This window comes from Ahaetulla prasina, chromosome 4 (assembly GCF_028640845.1).
Source record: "Ahaetulla prasina isolate Xishuangbanna chromosome 4, ASM2864084v1, whole genome shotgun sequence".
Taxonomy (NCBI): Eukaryota; Metazoa; Chordata; class Lepidosauria; order Squamata; family Colubridae; genus Ahaetulla; species Ahaetulla prasina.
In genome coordinates, this window is record NC_080542.1 from 120392718 (window position 1) to 120415280 (window position 22563).

The 22563-nt window shown below is 32.9% G+C and overlaps 1 protein-coding gene across 2 annotated transcripts in view; it reads right to left on the reverse strand.

Annotated features, from left to right (window-relative positions):
• The window catches only part of CACNB2 (calcium voltage-gated channel auxiliary subunit beta 2), a 187110-nt gene extending 165053 nt beyond the window's left edge, over positions 1–22057 (reverse strand). Inside the window, exons 1-2 of one of the 2 annotated variants that reach the window (XM_058182232.1) lie at positions 21651–22057; positions 9633–9725 (exon numbers count right to left, since the gene is read on the reverse strand). In XM_058182232.1, coding sequence (XP_058038215.1) covers positions 9633–9725; positions 21651–21764 — 207 coding nt within the window. In that variant the 5' untranslated portion in view covers positions 21765–22057. The remainder of the gene's footprint in view (positions 1–9632; positions 9726–21650) is intronic. The other variant, XM_058182231.1, reaches the window with a different exon arrangement.
• Positions 22058–22563: the final 506 nt, after the last annotated feature.

Here is a 22563-nt window from a genome sequence, read left to right on the forward strand (position 1 = left end):
AAAGCATTTTTTCGGCCGAAGAAAAAATGCTTTTAAAAGTAAAAAAAAAAAACCTCTGATGATTGTGCAGATCAGCTGGGCATGGGTAGGGGTGGGAGGGCTGGGATTTTTGCTACCAGTTCTCTGAACCACCACCCGCCATTGCTACTGGATTGGGCAATTCGGTACAAACCGGAAACATTTCACCTCTGGTGTTGATCTCCTTAGACCACACACTCCCTCATTACACAATACACATTGCCTGATATTAAGCGTTTATATAGCTTGGAGGTGGAAAATATGCATAAAAACGGTGATACGGTCAAAACACTCACTTGCTTAATAATTATGCACGTAGTGTATATTATTACAAGTTTGTTGTCATGCTGGGTTTCAAATCAACACAAAATCAATAAAAATTCTAAGATTATCTCTAAATCAACATTTTGTTTATTTTTAAAAAACATTTACTTTACCATAAATCCATATTCTCCTTCTAAAACTAACAATATTTGTAAATGGTAAATTAAAACCTTTGTATGTAGCTTTTGTATATAATTATTCCGCTATCATTTTTTTCTCACATAAATGAAAATGCAAGTTTAAAAACAATCTCAATTATTAATCTTCTATTTTAAATGTTAAAGATATTGTCAATAAAATTTATACTCTTTGATATTTTAGACAAAATACTGGATTATATTGTACAGACTATTTCCCACATAATACATTTCTGTACTTCTGCCTTGCTCTCAGCTGAAATTGCCGTCAGCAATGATTTGCGAAGCCATAGACTTAATTGCATTGATTAGAACCAAAACTACAAAAATAATATTTGTAACACAATGATAGTAATATATAGTAGAAAAGGAGAGAAATGAGGAAAATCCTATAATGTTACTTTTTTACGCTGATTCAAAAGTAAATCTCACTAACCTCATATCTGCAGGATCCATTTTTTTAAAGATCTGTAGTCCACCGATCAAAAAGATGGAGCAGTGAGCCATGGTTGGGTGTAGAATAAATACTATTCTTAGGATCAAGACAGCAATTCAGCCCATGACTTTACTTCAGTACTGGAATAGCATCCATGGTACTTTTATTGCTGATTTTATTGCTAATCCATTTCTCTAGTTCTCTTCCTTTCAACAGCCTATCTAAGAAACATGTTTTATTCTTTGTAACCCAGAAATTCTGCAAAGAGGCTTGAAGATTTCTCCGGTTCTTAGCAAGATAACTCTTTAAAAGCTAAACTGAATGAAACCAAATTTGATATGAGGTAAGAAGCTGGTTAAAGAAAGACAGTTAAAAAGTGGTTCAATTAAATTATAAGACATTAGAATTGGTCTATACTAATTAAAAAAACACAAAACCAAATTATATACACAATTCACATACACATATATAAAGGGGAATTCTTTAGTTTTTGTCATTTGATCATCTGTTATATATGTATACATATATATACTATAGGGTATCCTCTTCAGATGCATGACACAATGCCACTTACAAGGCAGAAGATGTGCAAAGATAGCTGCTTTTATCCCCATTTGCCTACACATTCCCATTTTACCCATATCTGTCTATACATCCCCATTTATTCCCTTTTGCCTATGCATACATTGTTTCCCCATTTGTCTACACATCCTACTCACCATGATAAAAAATGCTCCACCTTTAACAAAACGCTCCATCTTATTCCAAAAGCTAAAATATAGAGGTAAATCTTTCACCAAGTGAAAGCCACCTCAACACTGTTCTTATAACAGCAAGAATATCTCCCTTTTATACCTTTATCTAGACGAATATTTTAAAGTACAATTAAAATAAGCTCTTTCTTCAGACTTTTTTTTTAGTATAGCAAGACAAAAGACAAGTTCAATTTGTTTCATTTTCTAGTAATGTCTGGAAAATGTTAGCACTTTCTGTTCATTATCTACTGCCAAGGGGACAGCCTGACCTTAATATTACTTTGTTAATTTCTTTCCCGTCTAGTTAGTGAAAATGAGCATGGAGGGTTTTTTTAAATCCCGATTGCGTATTCAATGGTCAAAAATTTACAGGAAAATCAAAACTTGCATATATTTTTGGCTTTTGTTTATTATTTCTTCAAAAATATATTATAATTTTGAAGATAGCTTTGTTTGTTGGGTTTTCAAAACAAACCAAAAATTCTAATTCTAGTTAAGAAATATATATATGTTTTAAATATTATTTAAATTAAATATTTCTAGTGTTATGCTTGAAAAAGAGCTAGAAGTCTCACACAACTGAGGTCCAGTTTAGCATAGTGGATTTGAACTGAACAGATCCAGATGCAAGACCTTACACAACTTTACGGGTTGATTTTGACCAATATTTTTCTATGTATTTTCTAACAGCATATCATACATATCTGGAATGTTCTAGGGATAAAATGAGGCTAAATGACAACCTATGTTCATCAACTTGCATCCCAAGAAAAAGGCAGGAATAAATAAGTAACACCAAAATGGAGCATTAAAAGTCATGCATAAGACTAAAACTTAGTACTACGTGCTAGATGGAAGGAAGATAAGAAAATTGGTATAGTCCAGAATGAGGAAAACTTGGTAAAGCAAATTAGAAATCAATCTCAGCAGCATATAAAGAGATTGTATAATGTGTTACTTGAAATAGATTCTGAAAGGGATTTGGTAAAGGACTGTATGATAAAATTTTCAGGAGCCAATATTATTGGAAACTTGGGAAAAAAATTGGGTTAGAAATGTTAAATTTACGCAGGCACAGGATTTAAGGGAAAATTTTTATAAAATGTTTTATAGATGGCATTTAGATCCTAAGAAACTATTGTGTATCTATCCAGATATGCAAGCAAAATGTTGGAGATGTAATTGTGATGACGCTACATATTTTCATATTTGGTGGACTTGTAAGAATATTAAGGTTTTTTGGATAAGAATTTGGTGGATTCTACAAAATGTTTTGAAAAAGAAGATAAAGTTCCTGCCACATTTTTTTCTGCTGGGAATTATCACAGACTGTACAGTAATTGAGACTAAACTGATTTTAAATTGAATAACAGCGGCAAGATTACTGATAGGACAGTATTAGAAAAAAAAAAGAAGTACCTACAATAGAAGAATGGATATTGAAAGTTGCTAATTTGGCTGAGATGGCAAAAATCTCAGCCTTTTTGAAAGACAACACGCAAGAAAGATACTTAAATGAATGGAAAAAATGGATTGACTATATCCAAAACAGATATCAGACTAAGAGTTATCAGACTGCCTTTGAATGATTAGGATGTATTATTTCTGATTGTTTTGGGGGAGGTTAGGAATTGATGAGAACTGTAGGAGTATAACTGAGTTAGGAGGGAAAATTTTTTAGCATATGTTTGTTTTATCTTTAACTATACCTTGTGTTTGTTCCGGGAAGTGGGGGAGGGGAGTTGTGAAGGAGGGGAGGGGAGGGGAGGGGAAAGGGGGAGGAAAGCTTTTTTTTTTGTAAAACTTTTTCAATAAAAAAAGACTAAAACTTAGTACCTTTGAAAAGCTTGTTAAATCTTATTAGCTGAGAATATATGACACTCATTAGAAAAGAAAATGTAACATATCTAGTAGGTTCATCTGTTGTCAATTTTAATAAAATAATATTCCATGTTTGAAAAAGTTTCAGGAAATACCTAAATAGTCTTGAAGGAACTCTGGGTAGTTTACAAAGATTACTTCCTTCATTTTATCTCCCCCAGAACCACCTCTGTCAGGTGCACTGGGCTGAGAGAGTTATTGATCCAAATCACCAGAGGAATTGCCTAATCGTGTCTTTGCTTCTTCTCAGTCTTTGCCCAAGACATTATGTATCATGAGACATATCATCAATGTTTATATGGAATTAGCTGATTCTAGAAAATAGATTATGTAGAATAATTTTTCCCAATCTATTGTCATCCAGATCTACTATACCTGCTAAGACCACCCTGCAGCTCCAATATAAAGGTTAGTTAAGTAACACTGTGAAGAGCTGTGCTTTTTGATGCTTTAAATGTTTTTAAACAGATAATTTGTGCTACAAACATTACATTAGCATTTTTACATCTAATATGGCATTATTTCGCATTCATTACATTGAAATGGGTATGAGTATAATGCCTCAGAATAGTCTTCCTTTACTTGAATGTATTTATATGCAGGGACGTTTTGGAAACAATCTAAACCTAGCATCATTCTGCATCATCTTTCTATTAGCAATCTATAATAAAAATTGAATTCTGAGTGTTTAACGTAAATCCTTAATATAAATCCTTATCATAACTTACCCAAAGAACTGAGTCACATAAGGTTCTGTATCTACAAAAATCAGAACCCTCACCATCTACCCACACAGAATTATAGTTTAAAATTATTATTATGTAATTTTATTTACAGTGGGTATGTAGCTAACCTAAATTTAGACATAGTTCCAGATTCTCCTAAGGAAGTAAAATTGAATAACTGTATATAGATAATCCTCAACCTAACTGGGACCATAATTTCCATTGTTAAGCAATGCATTGTTAAGGAAGTTGCACCTGATTTTATGACATTTTTTTGTCATGGATGTTAAGCAAATCATTACAGTTTTTAAATAAATCATTTGTAATTAAGTGACTTTAGCTTCTCCCACTCACTTAAAAGCCAGCTGGGAAAATTACAAATGGCAATCATATTACCCCAGGATGCTGCATCTGCTGAAAATACATGCCAGTTCACAAGCACTCAAATTTTTATCACATGACTATCAGGATGCTACAATAGTTGTAAGTGTGAGGATAAGTCATAACTTACTTTTTTCAGAGCTGTTTTAACCAAACAAATGGTTGTAAGTCAAGAGCTACTTAAATTCATTATATAAGAATATTTGGACTCCCTTTCCCCAATTACATCCACCTACCCTAGTCTGGCAGGAAAGGCATGCTGCAGATCCATCAGCTAAGAAGTTCCATCTGAGAGGTGCCAGGAGACTTTTCTGCCTCATCCCACCTCAAGATCAGCCCCAATAATAGTGACTTTCTAGAAATCCTCAAAATGTGGCTTTTTTTCAAAAGGTCAGAAGACAACCCCCTCCCCCTTCCCCCCCCCAATAACAGAGAACATGCAAATTGATTGCATCATATCTAAGATTCTCATGCATTCTTTCTCACGATAATGAAGAAAATTTTGGGTTTAGTGTACTAGGCATTTTTTAAAACAATTTTCTTTGTATTTTAACTATAATTGAGCATTTTTTCTATGTTCTATATGCCATTCTTTTGAGTAATGTTTGTAGTAGAAAGGTAGAGTATTCAGTTATTAAATCAATAGGAATATATTGCTCATAATCTAGCACAGAAGTTCATAAATATTTCAGTTGAGCATATGTACTTATCACCAGATGTACAATGTTTTCAGACATATTCCTAGCAGTCTGTTTTAATAAATCACAATGAATGTTTTAAGGATTTTTCCAAATGCAATATTCCTTATCACATTTGTTTATTAGCAGTTCAATGCATATATATCATAAAACTAAAGAAATATTAAAATTATAATCAATCATTAATTCATTAAGATACCTTCTTATATTCACATACTCTACAGACTAAGCTCTACCAAACTCAGTGGGGCTTAATTCTTAGGAAACATACAATATGTATTTGTAAATATGTTTATTAATTAAAGAGCTCATAGATTATTTCCAATATTGAAAGCATGGACTTCATATAGTAGAAGTCTCCTTCTTGTACTTCCTCTCTTAAACCTCTATGCTCTAACTCTTTGGAGTGACTCTTAGAACTATTTTGTTCTTCTAGTTATAAAAGGCTCATTAGATTACCCTTTTCATTTTTACATGATAAATGTCAAGTACCTTAGAAAAAAAACTTGTTGGAAGAATTACTGTTATTAGCATGTGAATGAAAATTGCTTGTTTTTATAAGACAGAGCTTCTCTGCTGTTTTATAAATGTTTCTGCTAAAATTAAGTTGAAAGGAATATGTATCCAATTCTAATATCATGCAATATTGGAATCTTTCTCTTATCTGCCATACTCAATATACATTTAGCCTCAATTCCAACACTTCAGTTGCACAGCCAAAGGAATAGGATATGGGAAACTGGGAAGGCCACAGTATTTAATTTTATGTCACTAACCAAAAATCTAAAAGGACAAATATTGAATAACCATATTATTCTAACCTTAACCATCTGATATAAATAATAATCTTCTGCACTAAGCAGTGTTATTTTTCCTCTTTTTAGTGATTTAACTCTTTGATAATAAAACCAATGCTGATAGATATTACTTACAAAACAGTTCTGTAATCTTGGAAACTAGATCAGTTTTAGGAGCACAGAATTGTAGTACAGTTGCTTAGATAATTCAGAGTAACTACTAGTTTTGTTTCCCTAACTGGATATAGAATAGCAACATTATGGAAATAAATCACACACTGAAATAAAAGCAAACTATACTGGAAACTAGTTTACATAAAGTTATTTAAATTTTGTTTTTCTTTACTCCACCATTTTCAACTTCCAAATATGAACTATTTAATATAGTGTTTTCCTAAGCTATCTGAACTGGGCTTGCTTTTTAAAATTAATAAATAAACAATAATAATTACAAAATGTTTTTAGTAACAAGTACAACACTTGCTACTAAAAACGTTGACTTCGAGTATCACCTTGTTCTTTTCTATATACTTGCAATGCACTACTTATCTTTTTTTAGGATTTTCTCAGATACTGATGTGTAACTAGTCTATAGTTTCCAGTGTTCCCTTCTTAAACGAAGAAACAATATTAGCTATTTTCCAATTATCATCATCTATTAAACTTATATGCTATGTGACTTTCAATATTTTTTTCATATGCTAACAGATATACAGTGACACTTAAACTATAGTTCCACTCAAAGTTAGTATTCAAAGTGACCATTCAAAGTTGCAATGGCACTGAAAAAAAAAGACTTATGACCATTTTTGCGACCGTTGTAGCCTCCCCATAGTCATGTGATTCAAATTCAGATGCTTGGAAACTGATTCATATTTATGATGGTTGCAATGTCCTGGGGTCACGTGTTCACCTTTTGTGATCTCATTATAGGCAAAGTCAATGGTGAAGCCAGATTCATTTAACAACCATGTTACTAACTTAACTGCAATGATTCACTTAACAACTATGGCATGAAAACTTGTAAAATGGGGCAAAATTCACTTAACAAATTTCTCACTTAGAAACATAAATTTTGGGCTCAATTGTGGACATAAATCAAGAACTACCTGAACCACTGACTCTCAAGCCAGATAGTATTATACACTTTGAGTTTCAATAAAGATTTTGAAAAATATCCCATACGATTCTATCCCAAATATGAGCTGGTCTATGTTTCCATTAATGAATATACAACTATTCAAACAATAGTTTCCAAAGTGTAAATATTAAGTGTTGTGGTGAAATTGGAAGGGGTTGTCAAGAGATATACCACTAAGTTCCATTTTAGGCCCAATACAGCCCAATATATTTATAAATTATTTCAATGAGTGATTAGAAAATAAGATTATCAAATCTGCAGATGACGTGATTGTTAAAAGAGCAAACTTCAGAGAACAAATTAGATTTAAGAAACTCTACAGCAATAAGCCATAACCAGCAACATTAATTTCAACAAGAGATAAATGCAAGTTCAGTATTTGATAGGAAAATTCTAAGGGCAAGGGGACCAAATAGCAGTATTTCCAAAAAGGAACCAATTTCCCTTCTGGTTCATCAGCAAACAAGATGATGCAGCTACAAAAGAAGTGCACTTCAACAAGAGTGCATGATACATTTTGCACGAAGAACCAAAGACAGCTTGGCAGTATGTTCAAGTACCTGAAGGGCTTTTTACAGAAAATGGGCAGACTTTTACAGAAAAAAGACAGACAAAATACGAAATAATAGACCTAAATTATAAGTAATTACATTTTGGTTGGACAGTACAGAGAAACAGTAGCAGCTATTTTATAATGGAATTGACTATTTCAGGAGCAACATTATGGAAATCTACGTACTTATTATGGAAGCCTATATAATCTTTATGCATATTCCTATAAAAAATACAGTATTATATAATGCATTTTAGAACATCTACTTTGAAAAAGCAACATTTTTTGGAAAGATTTCATGTGAGTTTCTATATGTCATCTATTATTTTATCTTTCCATTGCTTTGTTGTATTATTTTAGTATCATTATTTGCTAAAATCTGTTTGTTTTGTAGGTAGTTGTGGAAATTTTAAATTGCTCTATTTATAGTTTACATAAGCGTCACAGAATGGCAGGATGGAAATGTATTAAACAAACCAACAAATGTGCAGAAGGGAAAACACTGATATTTTCTTCCATCTAGGGAAGGTAAGTGCATTTAGAAACTTTATAACCTCATTCTTTCTTTTCTTTCTTATGAAACAACACACAAACCATTTTTCCAATTGCTTCTAAATTTCTAAAAAAAATCAACTGTAACTGAGCTACCTTATTCAGGATCCAATCTTCTATTTGATTAAAAAAACTTAATTGGCTTATCAAACTTTTATCTCTTCCACCTTTTAAAAAACGTATAAATTGTAAAAATCATGCAATATCTTTCAATGTGTATTTATTAAGCTGTATAATCAGAACATATTTAATCACCATATTCCAAAATCTTCATTTGTTTCTTTATCAAGCAAAAGTCTAGAAGTGATTTCCAGGTAAAAAATCAAATTATCACTTTTAATAAAAGCAGTCAGCATTGCCATCTTAGCCAACTATAATAATTTCATGCAATATTGTTCAATGATTAGCAAATACATAATTATCATCACGTTAGTTGTGAAATTTTTCAAAGCAGATCATTTGCCAGCAGAATTTTTTTAAGAATATTATTTTATTTCAAAAAATATAGGTTAAACTATAAAATTACAACAAAAGAGGGAAGGGGGAAAACAATGAGGAAAACTGAAACTGAAAATTTGATGGATAATTTTTATTAAAATAAGGGATCGTATTCTTATATACAATAATTGCTGCAAGGCTTCTACAGAGATGGATATACAAACTATCACAATGGAGGGAAGGATTGTGAAATTAATGTAGTTGGCTAAGAATGCAACATTGACTGCTTTGATTAAAGGTGGTAATTTGATTTTCTACATAGAAACAACTTTTAGACTTTTGCTTCATTAAAAAAATGACGTTTTGATTTTGGAATCTGATGATTAAATATGTTCTTATTCTCCAGTTTAATAGTGATAGATTTTTATCTCAGATTTTTATGTATTTGTTTAATCTGAAAATAGAGATGTTTTGTTTTGGTATCTAGTATATCTAGTGAAATGTGTATTTCTGAAAGTGTTAATATGATGCATTTGTAGGTTATATTCAGATTATGATATACAGTGTTGCTATTATTATTTGTATATGCTTCTATATTTAGTTTTATATCTTTATTTTATTAAACTAAAACAAGAGTTATTTTATTATATGGTTATATGTGTATTGAGAGTTTGAAGTAACTTTTCTATTTTTATTGTTATTATTCTTTTTGTCAGCAGAAATTGTGCAATATTACTTTTGATATATTGTGAAGCAATAGAACCAAATATTACCCAAATAGAGAAAAATAACGTACCTGTCGAACAAAACTGTTTGAGGTAGTATCAGAAGATGTACTTCCATCTGAGCCTTTAAATCTGTTTTTCCTTCTTGCACCTTTGCCATAAGACTGTTAAAATAAAAAATTAATTGCTATCATTTTATTTGGCATTTAAGATTGAATAGACTATGTACACTCTAATCATTCATACTTATTTTGTTTATGCATTCAAGTAAAGTTAAATAAAAATATTTTAACATTGCAATACATTTAATATTAAAAATAAAGAAACAAAAGGCATGCTTTTGCATCATTTAATGCAATCTTGTATATTAGATTTTTCTAACTAACAATTCATAACTAAAGTACAGCTATATTGAAAAACTGTCAAATTTGCATATGCCATATGATGTCTTAACAAGGAGTATAGGGATATTCAGGATTCAGAAATAGAATTTCAAGAAATTCCTTCTCTATTGTCAGACAAAAAAATACAGCAAATGCCTTTTACTTCTGCATCTTATCTATTTACCATTTATTTGAAGATATGGTTTGTTTATTCATGATTATATAAACCAATTAGCTATACTGGAAAAAAACCCACCTGATTTTTAATTTGATTTCAATTTTACAAGGTAGTTCTTTTTTGTATTTACTTTTTTTTCTATACACAAACATAAAATGGATACAATGCTGTAAATGCTATTATTGTGTTCTCTCATACTTCACATTTTTTTCAGGTATAATGGGGTATCAGATTAAATGCATAACCTCAGCAAAGTTTTTGGCTTGTGAATTTCATCAAGGAGCCTTTCTTTAGAGATTCTAAAATTTTGCAATAATATAATCCTCAGGAATAATCAATAAATTTCCCTTTAAAGGTAAACATATTTCATTTTCTTTTTATATGAGATAGTAGTTGCTCTAGAACTAGCAATAGTTGAAAAAAAAAGTATTGCTGGATTTTGTAAATTATTTTTCTTTGTAGCTTCCTATTTGTTGGCAGATCAACTTTAAATATATGTTTGTTAAGATTTATCGTAACTGTGATCCTAAATTATTTTCTGACCAAATTTTTCAATATTTCATCATTAGAACATAATTTTCCGAACTGTTCCTTAAAGTTATTATATAATTTACTTTTCACCATTATATCTTAATTACTGTCATTTGAATACAATAAAGCTTCTTGAGCTTGTATATGTGTAACTATTGCAGATACATTTACGGCTAAGGTTTATTATCATCTGTTGACGTGAATCTGAATTATATGTGTGTGTGTGTGTGTGTGTGTATGTATATGGATGGATGGATGGATACACATACATAGTATATATAAGTAAAATTTAAGAATTATCAAAAAAGAAAAGCAATGTTCAAGCCCATATAGTATCATCAATTGGCTAGACCTATTAAACGTATTAAACAATGTACTGAACTATGACTAAATTATTTTGCCAGAAAAAAAAAAGTCTGCTTATTTCATAAAACATGATGCATCAAGACTTGAAGTACATAACAGATGTCTAATGTTTTCTATAGAACTGAGTAATTTTTTTCTAGGGAATTTCCTTAAATCATCTTACTACTATTTCTTTTTCAGTGTGTTCAGTGTGTTCTTCAAACACACTCTCATTTACCTTCCAGCTTGTGGTGGTACCACATTTTCTCTTTACAATTTACTTTAATATTATTTTGTTAACATCCTCTCTTTTTCAGACCTCACTATAATTACATTAGTCTGAAAACCAATCAGAGTGATGACTAAAGTAATGTGTCCCCATTTCTCTCTTATCTGTTAGATAGAAAGCAATATTTTAAGGTGCTGTTATATGACAGTAAAATCCAATTATGGATCAAACCTGTTTCCTATAAGCAATGGGGTATCAGATTAAACGCATAACCTCGGCAAAGTTTTTGGCTTGTGAATTTCATCAAGGAGCCTGTCTTTAGGGATTCTAAAATTTTGCAATAATATAATCCTCAGGAATAATCAATAAATTAATATGACTGCCATTCTATGAATAATAATAATAATAATTTTATGAATAATAATTTTATGAATAATAATAGTGATCTGTGATACAAAATCCAGCAGTTATCTCGTTTGCTGTGTATACTGTCATAATAATAATAAAATAATAATTTAATAATAATTTGCCTAAAGACCTAGGCAAGCACTTAAAATCAATTGGTGCTGACAAGATCACCATTAGTCAGCTGCAGGTCACCTTACTGGGATCTTGCTCGCATATTCGCCGATACATCACGCAGTCCTAAATGCTTGGAAAGTGTTTGACTAGTGATTTGTGATACGAAATCCAGCATAGTTATCTCGTTTGCTGTGTATACTGTCATTATGTGTAAATAATAATAATAATATATTTGGGATTAGGATTGGGAAATAAATAAAGTGTTTTCTTGAGACTTTTCTTGAAGATAAACATATTTCATTTTCTTTTTATATTAGATAGTAGTTGCTCTAGAACTATAGTTGGGGAAAAAAGTATTGCTGGATTTTGTAAATTATTTTTCTTTGCAGGTTCCTATTAGTTGGCAGATCAGCTTTAAAATAAATAGTAATCCTCTTCAAATTGTTCATGCCACTCACAAGGACTGTAACCCCAATTTTAGAAGCCTTGCTCTATATAATTCAGACACTGGGAATTTCATCCTTCTACATTTAGGAAATACATAAACAACATTCGGGATAAATTTAATTATTTTCTTGATTTCCACTACCACATCTACCTTGCTCCTTAGGCAATAATATAGACATTCTGTTCTATTGTTCTTTATTATGGATTATTACATACTATTATAGAAGTGATAATATATATATTGTCACATATCATATTATCACATATCACACACATACACATATTGTATTATCATATATCACACAAGTATATCAAGTTTTCTTTAATTTTAATTTTGCAATTAAATCCACAATTACAAATAGAACTCTCCTAAACCCATAATTAATCTGTAATTTAAAATAAAATGCATGTTCCCATTATATTGTTATATTTGGGGAAGGTTGTAGCTCAATAATAAGGCTCATGATTTGCATTCGAAAGATTTTAGATCCAGTCCAAAGTATATTTTACAAGAAGAGTTCTCCACTCCTCTAATTACAACAAAATACCTTATGCCACCAGACTTGAAATCCTGGGTTTAGAAAATTTAGAACTCCGCTGCCTTCGACATGACCTGAGTTTAACTCATAGAATCATCTGTTACAATGTTCTTCCTATTGAAGACTACTTCAGCTTCAATCACAACAATACACGCACACAATAGATTTAAGCTTAATGTGAACCGCTCCAAACTTGATTGCAGAAAATATGACTTCAGTAACAGAGTTGTTAATACCTGGAATGCACTACCAGACTCTGTGGTCTCTTCCCAAAATCCCCAAAGCTTTAACCAGAAATTATCTACTATTGTCCTCACCCCATTCCTAAGAGGTCTGTAAGGGGCGCGCATAAGAGCACAAGCGTGCCTACCGTTCCTGTCCTAATGTTCCCTTTAATTGTATCCAATCCGTATAGTTATTACATACTTATGCTTATATATATGCTTATATATCGTATAGTTATTTCATGCTTATGCCTATATATACTGTTGTGACAAATAAATAAAATAAATAAATAAAAATAAAAATATTTAGCTAAAACATAGTTGCCTGTACACAGCCCTTGGCATGTTCATACAAGAATTCTACACTCTATGAAGCTGTAAAGAGCTTCACATTTCTGTGAGACCCTAACCCTGACTGAATTTGGCATCTGAACTGATTTACTGAGAGCCAAATCACATACCTAAGAATCTTTCTTATTATACAATGAAACTTTCCAAGTCTAATGAACATTTTGTGTCTTTATGAAGGAATCTAATGATTCTTCTCTCAATTTCAGTGCGCTTCAGACTGCTTTGCAAGTTCTACGGAAATGATGTCTTGATTAGCAAAGAAGGAAACTAATATGCAAAGTGACAGGTTGCTTCAAGGTGAAAACACCTTATAATGAGCTTCAGTTACTCCAGTTCAGAATGTATTTTGTCAGAAGTTATATGTTCTTCAAGGGAGCTCATTCCATGCTTAGAGTAATTGGGAAATGTGCCTGGGTGCAAAACTGATGATGCTAATGCTAATTCTATAAGTCTCAATTGGATTTTTAATACAAAGGGAATGAAAGCTTATTAGCCAGATGGTTTCACCAACATCTGATTTTTCTTTAATTCTTTTTTTTTTTAATAATGAAAACATGAAAAGAGAACAAGTAAAATGGAATAGAAGGGGGGGGTGTTATTTTGCAGCTAAAATATACTTCAAAGGTAGCACTAGAAACATACTTTGTTTTCTTTTTATATGAAATATTTGTTGCTCCAGAACTAGCAATATTTGAGAAAACATTGTTGGATCTTTTAAATTACTTTACTAAGCAGGCTCCTATTTGTTGGCTAGAGGCAGAACTCTACTTGTGTTTCCAGGATGTTCTCAATATTCTGAAGTCGGGTGAAGTAAAGATAGTGGGAAGTGAGCCAACTGACAGGTCCATTTCAAACTGTTTTTGAGACATGGTGAGAGGAAAGGGCACCATGTGTAAGTGCCTCATGAAGAGCTACCGTCTGGCAGAGGAAACAATGTGTTTAGGAGCACAAGGTTATGCTCCTTATAGACAGCAATAACTATACAGCCTTGAACAAGTAATTCAAAAGAACATTGAAAGTACCATTTCATAATGCTATGTGAATTCCTTTGCATCACCTGCTTGTGCAGATCAATTTCCTCTTGCTGAGGGTTCTTTAAATCCAGCTCTAGGAATGGAATCCTATGCCAGTTTTCTTTTATACTTGTATTGATTTCCATTAGCAAAATCAGGAAATAATTCTTTTAATTTCTGCAGTTTCCCAGATTCTCTAGCCTTTCCTTTCCATATCTCATTCCATCCAATTCCAATAGCATTAAAGAATCTTTAAAAGGGAAAGAGTCTAGGAAAACTACATTGTGATATGTTATTATTACAAGTTTCCTAAATTACTAAGAATATCCTTTGAAATGGATCTCAAAAGTGCTGAGGAGACTAGTGATAGTTATAATACACACTACAGTATTAACATTAAAACTTTATTCTAAGCAAACCAGGCATATGCACTAGAAAATGAAATGTGTATATGCTCTTCCAGTTACCCAATATATTCTTTCAGCTACTCTAGGACTGAATTGACATAAGCCATGATTTAACCACTTTATTGAATGAACCATAATTGGCTGTTTCTAAAACACACTAAATACTAACTCATGTTTTTCAAACTATGACTCAATGCATTTAAGTCAAAAACTAAACAAATCATATTATGGTTTAGGAAAATGCATGAACCAAATGTACTTTCAGACTTACAGTTCTGAAAATATATATCTTGGAAAAAAAATTCTTGTATGCCTAGGCAAATGATGTATATGTGGTTCAAAAATAGTGCAAAGCTATGCATATTTAAATCATGATTTGTTGAACAAGCTGCAATACATGGCTCACATATTTTAAGTTAAAACAAAACCAAACCAAGCTTCATTTCATCTATTCATAGAAAAAAAAAAATCTTGAATTTTAGTAGATACTGATCAAAAAGTCAGGCTAGGGGAAAAAATCCAGTTGTACTTAAAAGCATTAAAGCAATTTATTTTTATTCAAAAATTCAAATGTTTCAAGGTTCTGTACAAAATAATAATCACAATTATACAATTCTATAATGTAACAGTCTGTATGACTATATAAATGACAATGCAAATTCTTTGAAATGAATAGATTTTTTTAAAAAAAGTTAGTTGCTCACTGATAATTTCATTTAAAGGATTCCAGAAAGAGGGAAAAACAGGACCCAAAAGGTATACATAATTTCTCAAGAAGTAGGAATTAAAAAGGAATGACAATATGTAAATGTTCAAAAGGTTACTTAAACCAGAAATTTCTAACTTAGTATCAGCAAGATGTACATATAAGGGACAAATCAGAGGACTACATCTATTTAAAAAAATAAATAAGTCCAAACCTCAAATTCTAAAACCATTAGGACTATGATTATGCAAAAATGCAAATGAATAAGGATATATATGTGGTGGGATGCATAATGAATGAAAGCAATTTTTTTAAAAGACATTGCTGATTTGGTGACATATCACAATCAGCTTGTAAAATGTATGAGTTAAAAAAGAAACATTATGGCTGACACTAGTTATGTAAAAGGTGAGGTGAGGAAGAGATGGCAAGCAGCACTAATAAAACAGTATGAATGTTAATAGCTTGCAATATACAGCTACATATCTTCTGACTCCAATATAGAAATATAAACATCTGCATTACAATAAAGGAAATTCAGAGCTAATTTATAGAATGATATAAACAACAAATAACACAAAATATTTGTAAGTCTGAAAGCTTTCTATGAAAACAAAGTCTTCCTTTCTTTATCACACTTTATATGATAGATCCAGAAAACTGGATTATTTTCATTCAGACAAGAATGTAAGTATCTTCTCAAAGCTCAAAGTGGATGCAAAGAAAATATGTGCATCCAGCACAACTCTTCAGTGAAACAAGTACTTTTTTATTATTTTTAGGTCAGTGTTTAAAAATGGTACGGAAATTCAAATCAGTCACTAAATGAAAAGTCAAAGAGATTCAAAATTCTTTTACCCAGCTAAAAACTTTTTTCAAAGGGAATTATTGTACTTATGTGGCAAAAGGCACTTTGAGATATGCAAAGCACCTAAATACAGCCACAAGTATTCAGTAGTCTCCCTGCCCTTAAGCAAAACTTTTAAAATCAATGACAGCATATAAATATTATTAAAAAATGGAGAATGTCAAAACACCTTTACCTTTTCATTCCCATATATCTAAAATATTTAGCTCATATGCAGCATTCTGAACAGAAGTTAAAAACAAAACATAACTTATATACAGGTAGTTCTCAACTTACTGAGCCCAAAATTTATATTATTAAGCAAAACATTTGTTAAATTAATTTTGCCCCATTTTAGGACCTTTCTTACCATAGTTGTTAAGTAAATCATTGCGGCTATTAAGTTAGTAACAAGGTTGTTAAGTGAATATGGCTTTCCCATTGACGTTGCTTGTCAGAAGGTCGCCTACCTTCTGACCGCATGACATTGCAACCCACGCCAATATAAACCAGTTGCCAAGCATCTGAATTTTGATCACATGACTGCTATAACAGCCATAGGTGTGAAAAACAATCATGTCATTTTTTTCAGTGCCATTGTAACTTTGAACAACTGTTATAAGTTCAGGACTATCTGTACCATATATATTTAGCTCAACAACAATTACATATTTGTCTTCTACACCCTATTGTAAAGGAACTGATTAATGGAGCAGCTACAGAACATAGCTTATCAAAGCTGATACCAAAACCAAAGCACAGTTGGTACCTGCTACTTGAGACTACTTGGAAATTTTAGGCTGGACCGTGCAATTGAAAAACAATGCAGAAGGAACAATAGCAAACCCCCTTCATGCAGTTGCCAAAACAATCCACAGATGTGGTCATAAATTCAACCTGAGGGTATTTTTTCTCTTGGCATTTGATCCATCTTGAGAGGATGTTGTCTTTTAAGACAACTTGGAAGCTGACTAAGTTAATTATGGTTAATACTTTCAGGAAAAGCCACCTGACAATTCCAGATCTATTTAAAAAAAAGTTTTAAAAGTGGCAGTCCAGTTTCTTGATGAGATTAAAAAATAAAACAGGCTATATGAATGCAGTCACCGGCAGCATAGCTTCATTTGTGTAAAACTCTATTGGCCAAAATTTGGCTGTAGTTCTCCAACATTCAATTTTGCAAACTTACTAAGTTCTGAAGAATTTCCTCAGGCACTCAACATAACATGACAAGATAAGCATTATTACTGCAAATTAGCTTGAAGCTATAGTAAACATCTGACTGCCTTGCGTCAGTGTGAAATTGCAATTCTTATACCCATAGTAATTTAAACCTGTTGCTGCTGCTGCCTTCCTGTCCCATGTTTCTAAAGTTGCTCTATATTTTACAGTCTTGAAACTGAATAGTTGATGCTATTACCATAAGTGGTATTACTATCTCTGATCCCTGTTAATTTATAGGATTAATGAGATTCAGTGTTTAATATGGGTCATTGATCAGTTGCTGGCATGATGTACTATCCAAGTGGCCTGCAATAGTAACAGACTGCAATTAAATTCAAGTATTATTTTCCCCTCTCTCCTTTCAAAAGGTTTATCTAGGATTACTTTTAGAAATGCAGAAAAGCTGTTCAGAAATTTCAATACAAATAGGGGAATTCATCATAAATTGGATAGGTAGAAGTGGATTTTCAGATATTGCTGAACAACAACTCTCAGCATCCCTCGCTATTATCTCTATTTCTTCAAAACCAGCTACAATTTAGAGATATACATTCTACAATCAGTAATTAATTTTAATTGAAAAAATGTTCAAATTATGTCATTTTCTGTCATGAAAATCAGCAAGGTCCATTACCATTTACATCATTGTGGAAAACTATTTTTTTCATTCCTGAGAAAAAAATCAGTTCCCTATCACCTATTTGGACATCACAGAATTACTTTGAAGTAATGGAATGAAAATTGATGCTTTTCAGTTTCAGCAAAAACACAATGTTCTTCAACAAAAATATATGAGATAAATGGGACAGATTGTGTAATGAGCTGATTTATTGTCAAGTTTCCCTTATAGCTTTGCTAATTGCTGGTGGACATCCATTCACTTGGCCACCTCATGACAGATGGGATAATTTTGTTAGTTTCATGGAGAACAAACAATAATTTGTGTAGTAAGAATTATCAGAACTCTAGAAAATTATTTACAAAGCATTCTGTTGACAATCTCTTGTAATCTGTTCCTAATTATGTAATCAAAAGTACTGAAAAAAATTTAAAATCAATTCTATTCACCAACTGCATAAGTTCCATTTAGCTCTAAGTTTAGCAGGAAAAAGTTCACATATGACAAAATGGATCACAATTATACAAGAAGGAAGAAATTGTAAGTTAATATTTTATATTAATCTTAATCTTTCCTATTAAAATTAGGACACTTTAGAGAAAAATAAACTACAGCTAGGTATAAATATAGTATATCTATATCTATATCTATATCTATATCTATAACCTATATATATATAGGTTTTATATATATATATATATATATATATATATATATATATATATATATATATATATATATAAAACATATATACACACACACACACACACACATACATATATACACATAGATTCATAATACACACACACACACAAAATTATAGGAAAAGTTAACATATTAAATAAAAGCATATTGAACAAAAGATATATTGTAACTGTAATCCCATTTATTACACACAAAAGGATGTAACTATTTATAAATGAGTTTACTCTGCTAGTAAAATAAGTACAACCAGAGTAGTTTGATGGAAATGCTTAGCAATTTTATCATGTAATAGTGAAACAAAATGTTCTTTTGGAAGACCTTTTAGCTGCATTATTGGAACTACCTTACTTATGGTTCCTATATTACATAATTTTAAATCTGAGAAGAGTTTTGTTGAGGTTTGGGATACTCTATTACTGCCATATAATAGATTATTAATTTCCACTAAAATATGTAGTGTGTTAAAAGTTAATCACAGAATAGATTAAAAACACTTCATGTACAAGATAATGTACTATCATGGGACATTGTAATATTTAAAATATAGATTAAAATACGCAGATGAAAATTAAATGCAATTTATTAGCATGAACTATCTGTCTTTGCAAATTTGACCATGCATTTGGTAAGAAATACCGGTACTTATAAATTTGCATAGATGTAGCTCCCTTTCAAAGAGCAAGAAAAAGTAGGGAAATAAAAAAAGGAATCTGAAAGCATATACACTTCTCTTGTATACATTTATCCTACTTCAAGTTAAAAATGTTACACTTTCCTGTCAGATGCAGAGTTCCTCAGTCATTGAATAAAAGCAATTAAAGCACTGGGTGTCACCATACTGCATAGAAAGCAGCAGGTAGAAAATTGCTAGAGCATGAAAACGATGGAGTTACTAAGTAAAACTTTCATATTAATGAATGTTTTCTAAGGGTGGAACTGATTGTCCAGTTGTGCATCTTCATACTTCCCATTAAAATTTTGTACAATTAAAAAGAATTAGAGAAGCTTTGTCCTTACGTTAGAACATGTTTTGGGTGAATAAATGTTTTGAAAATGAAAAAAAAAACCCATCCACTTGTCTCTATGTAGCAGGATAGTTTAAGGAATTGTTAATTTCTAGTATTTACGTTGAACACATTACAAATCTTATCAACTGTGTCCAAAAATTGTGTTTAATTGAAAAAGTAATACATATGCTACAGCTCTTTCCAGCATGTGCTCATATGGAAAAGCATGTATTTTCTTGGTTTAGTACATAAAACAGTTGCCCGTTTCCATCAGTTTCATACATTTGGATCTTTTGGACTATATGCATTTCTCTAAAACAAAAACTTGCTTTTTAAGTTAATATGACAGGGTCTGAGCAAGTCCAAGTTCTCTTATGTATTTAAAAGCAAACATTATTTAAGAAAATCCAAATCATCCTGGCCTAATCCATAAATATATGCAGGTACTTTATTTTTCTACAGTTATTACTGTATAACTTTGCACAAAGGTAAAAATATAATTGACAAAATAGATATTTGCCTTTGACAGAACATTCCAACATGCCAATCACCACCTGATTTTCAAATCAAGAACTTGTGAAATAAAAAAAAGTAAGATCCTCTCAGAATACTCTCAGAATCTAGGAAAGTTATTGTTTCTGCACTGCCATATGAATATGTGCTTCTACGTAATCTGGGATTTGCATTCAGGTGTTTATTTATTACCAGATCAGAATTAAAAAGCCAGGAGTCTTGCAATAAAATTAAAGAATGTATTATCCCATATTGTAATTCTTGCAACTAATTAACATCACACCTCAATGATGTGACCTACTATACACATTGGAACTTAATTCCCAATATGGTATTTCTGTTAGATTTCAGCCCAAAACTCTAACAGACTTATCTGTTAAGCAACTCTACAAGACTGTGGCACTATAATGTAACAAATACTAAAATCATAGCTACCTCTGCTATTGGCATACTGGTCAGAGCTGTTTAAATATCCTTGAGATCATCCTTGAAAATATCTTGAAACTGATATCAAAATAACCTTGCTGTTATTTCTGTTTCTAAACCTAACCTGTTTAGAAACAGAGCTAGATTTTTTTTTAAATTGTGTAACCTAGCCCCAAGTTACTTCTCAGTATTATCTTGCCCCATCCAATTTAGTAACAATAATCCTGAGAAAGTATGTTATGTTCAGAAACTATAAAAGAGTATTTGGGATAAATTTTTACCTATGCCCTGGCACGTGTGATCAATAAGGGCAGCTGTAGCCAGATAAATTACCTCGAAATTAGTTGGAGGCTGGAAAATGATAGGAAGATATTAAAAATTTCCAGAGACAGTAGGCTGAAAGCACCTATGAAGTGAGTTGTGAAATGCACTAATGCAAATAACTGATTCGCTAAAAAATGCAAGGAGAGTTTTTGTTGCAAAACATTGAAACGGTCTTTAGAAATGGCAAGATTAACCACATATGACTGTCAGATGATGACTTCTTTACCCACTTTATCACTGACCTAATCACATTTGGCCCGGTACACCCAGCATATTATAATTGGTTGGCAAACAGCCACGTCTGGATTCACACAACCTGCCCAACCCACAATCCAGGAATCTACCTTGTGGCTTTGTGTAACCCACACCCGAACAATTCGTCTCCTTTAGCCAACTGAACCACGGGTTAGTCAACTGGCCTAAGGTGGGGTGGGGGGGTGGTTACTTTGCGGCTCCGTGCTTCGCTGCAACTCAGCCACCTACACACACGTGGTAGCGGCTTCTCGTGGGTGCCCCTCGCCGTGGCTTCCCCACGCTCCAAAGTCGTACCTGCAGTGCCGTAACGAGCGCCGGGGGATTCTCCAGGAAGTCCATCTGCATCTCTTGCGCCGCCGCCGCTACTTCTGTGACAGGAGGCGATTTGGACGGGTCACTTTGGACCATTGGAGAAAGGAGGGGATCGATCCCAAGAAGAAGCGCTTCTGTGAAGCAACGGCAAAGGATTTCCCACCACCTACCCGCCCACCACCCCAGAGGTTGTTGCCTCTCCTCCTGCTCCTCGAGGAAAGCTTTGCTAATCCCTCAGGGTCGGGCCATTTTGAAACGTTTTCATATGCTTCGCCTCCTTTAGGCTGACCGACTGAGGAGACGGCGAAGGAAAGGACAGGGCGGTGGTTACAAAGGGGGGTGGGGGGTGGGGAGAGGAAAGGCTCCGGGTTGTCGTCTAGCGGCCCCGCGCGCCTCGCCTCGCCCTAAGCCTGAAGAAGCGCGGCTCCAGCTTCGGAGAACAACTGCTACTACGGCTGAGGGGGAGGAGACAGGGAGGCGCCTGAGGGAAGCAGAAAGGGACAACCGAGACCCTTTTCTTTTCTCTATTCCACTCGCGCACACACCGCCTTCCCCACCACACACACAAACCAAGCAAGGGAGTGGGAATGAAGCAGCGCTCCAAGGGCAACCCTGAGGTGACGGCTTGGCGCTTTTTTTTCTAAAATAAAAGTTAGGCGATGAGCCGTGACCATCAGCCTTCTTGCCTTGCCGCAGGGGCCGAAATAGGCGGGGGCAAACCGCCCAAGAGGCCTGCGTGGAGGTCTCCTCATGGAGCCTCGCTTTCGATTCCTTCTTGAGGGGGCATGTGTAGAGTTGGGAAGACGGCAACGGTTCTCGCCTCGTCTTTCTCCTCCTCCTCTGGGCGCTGGACGTCGCTGCTGGGAGGATGGGGCCCACCAGATGCGAGGGTAGA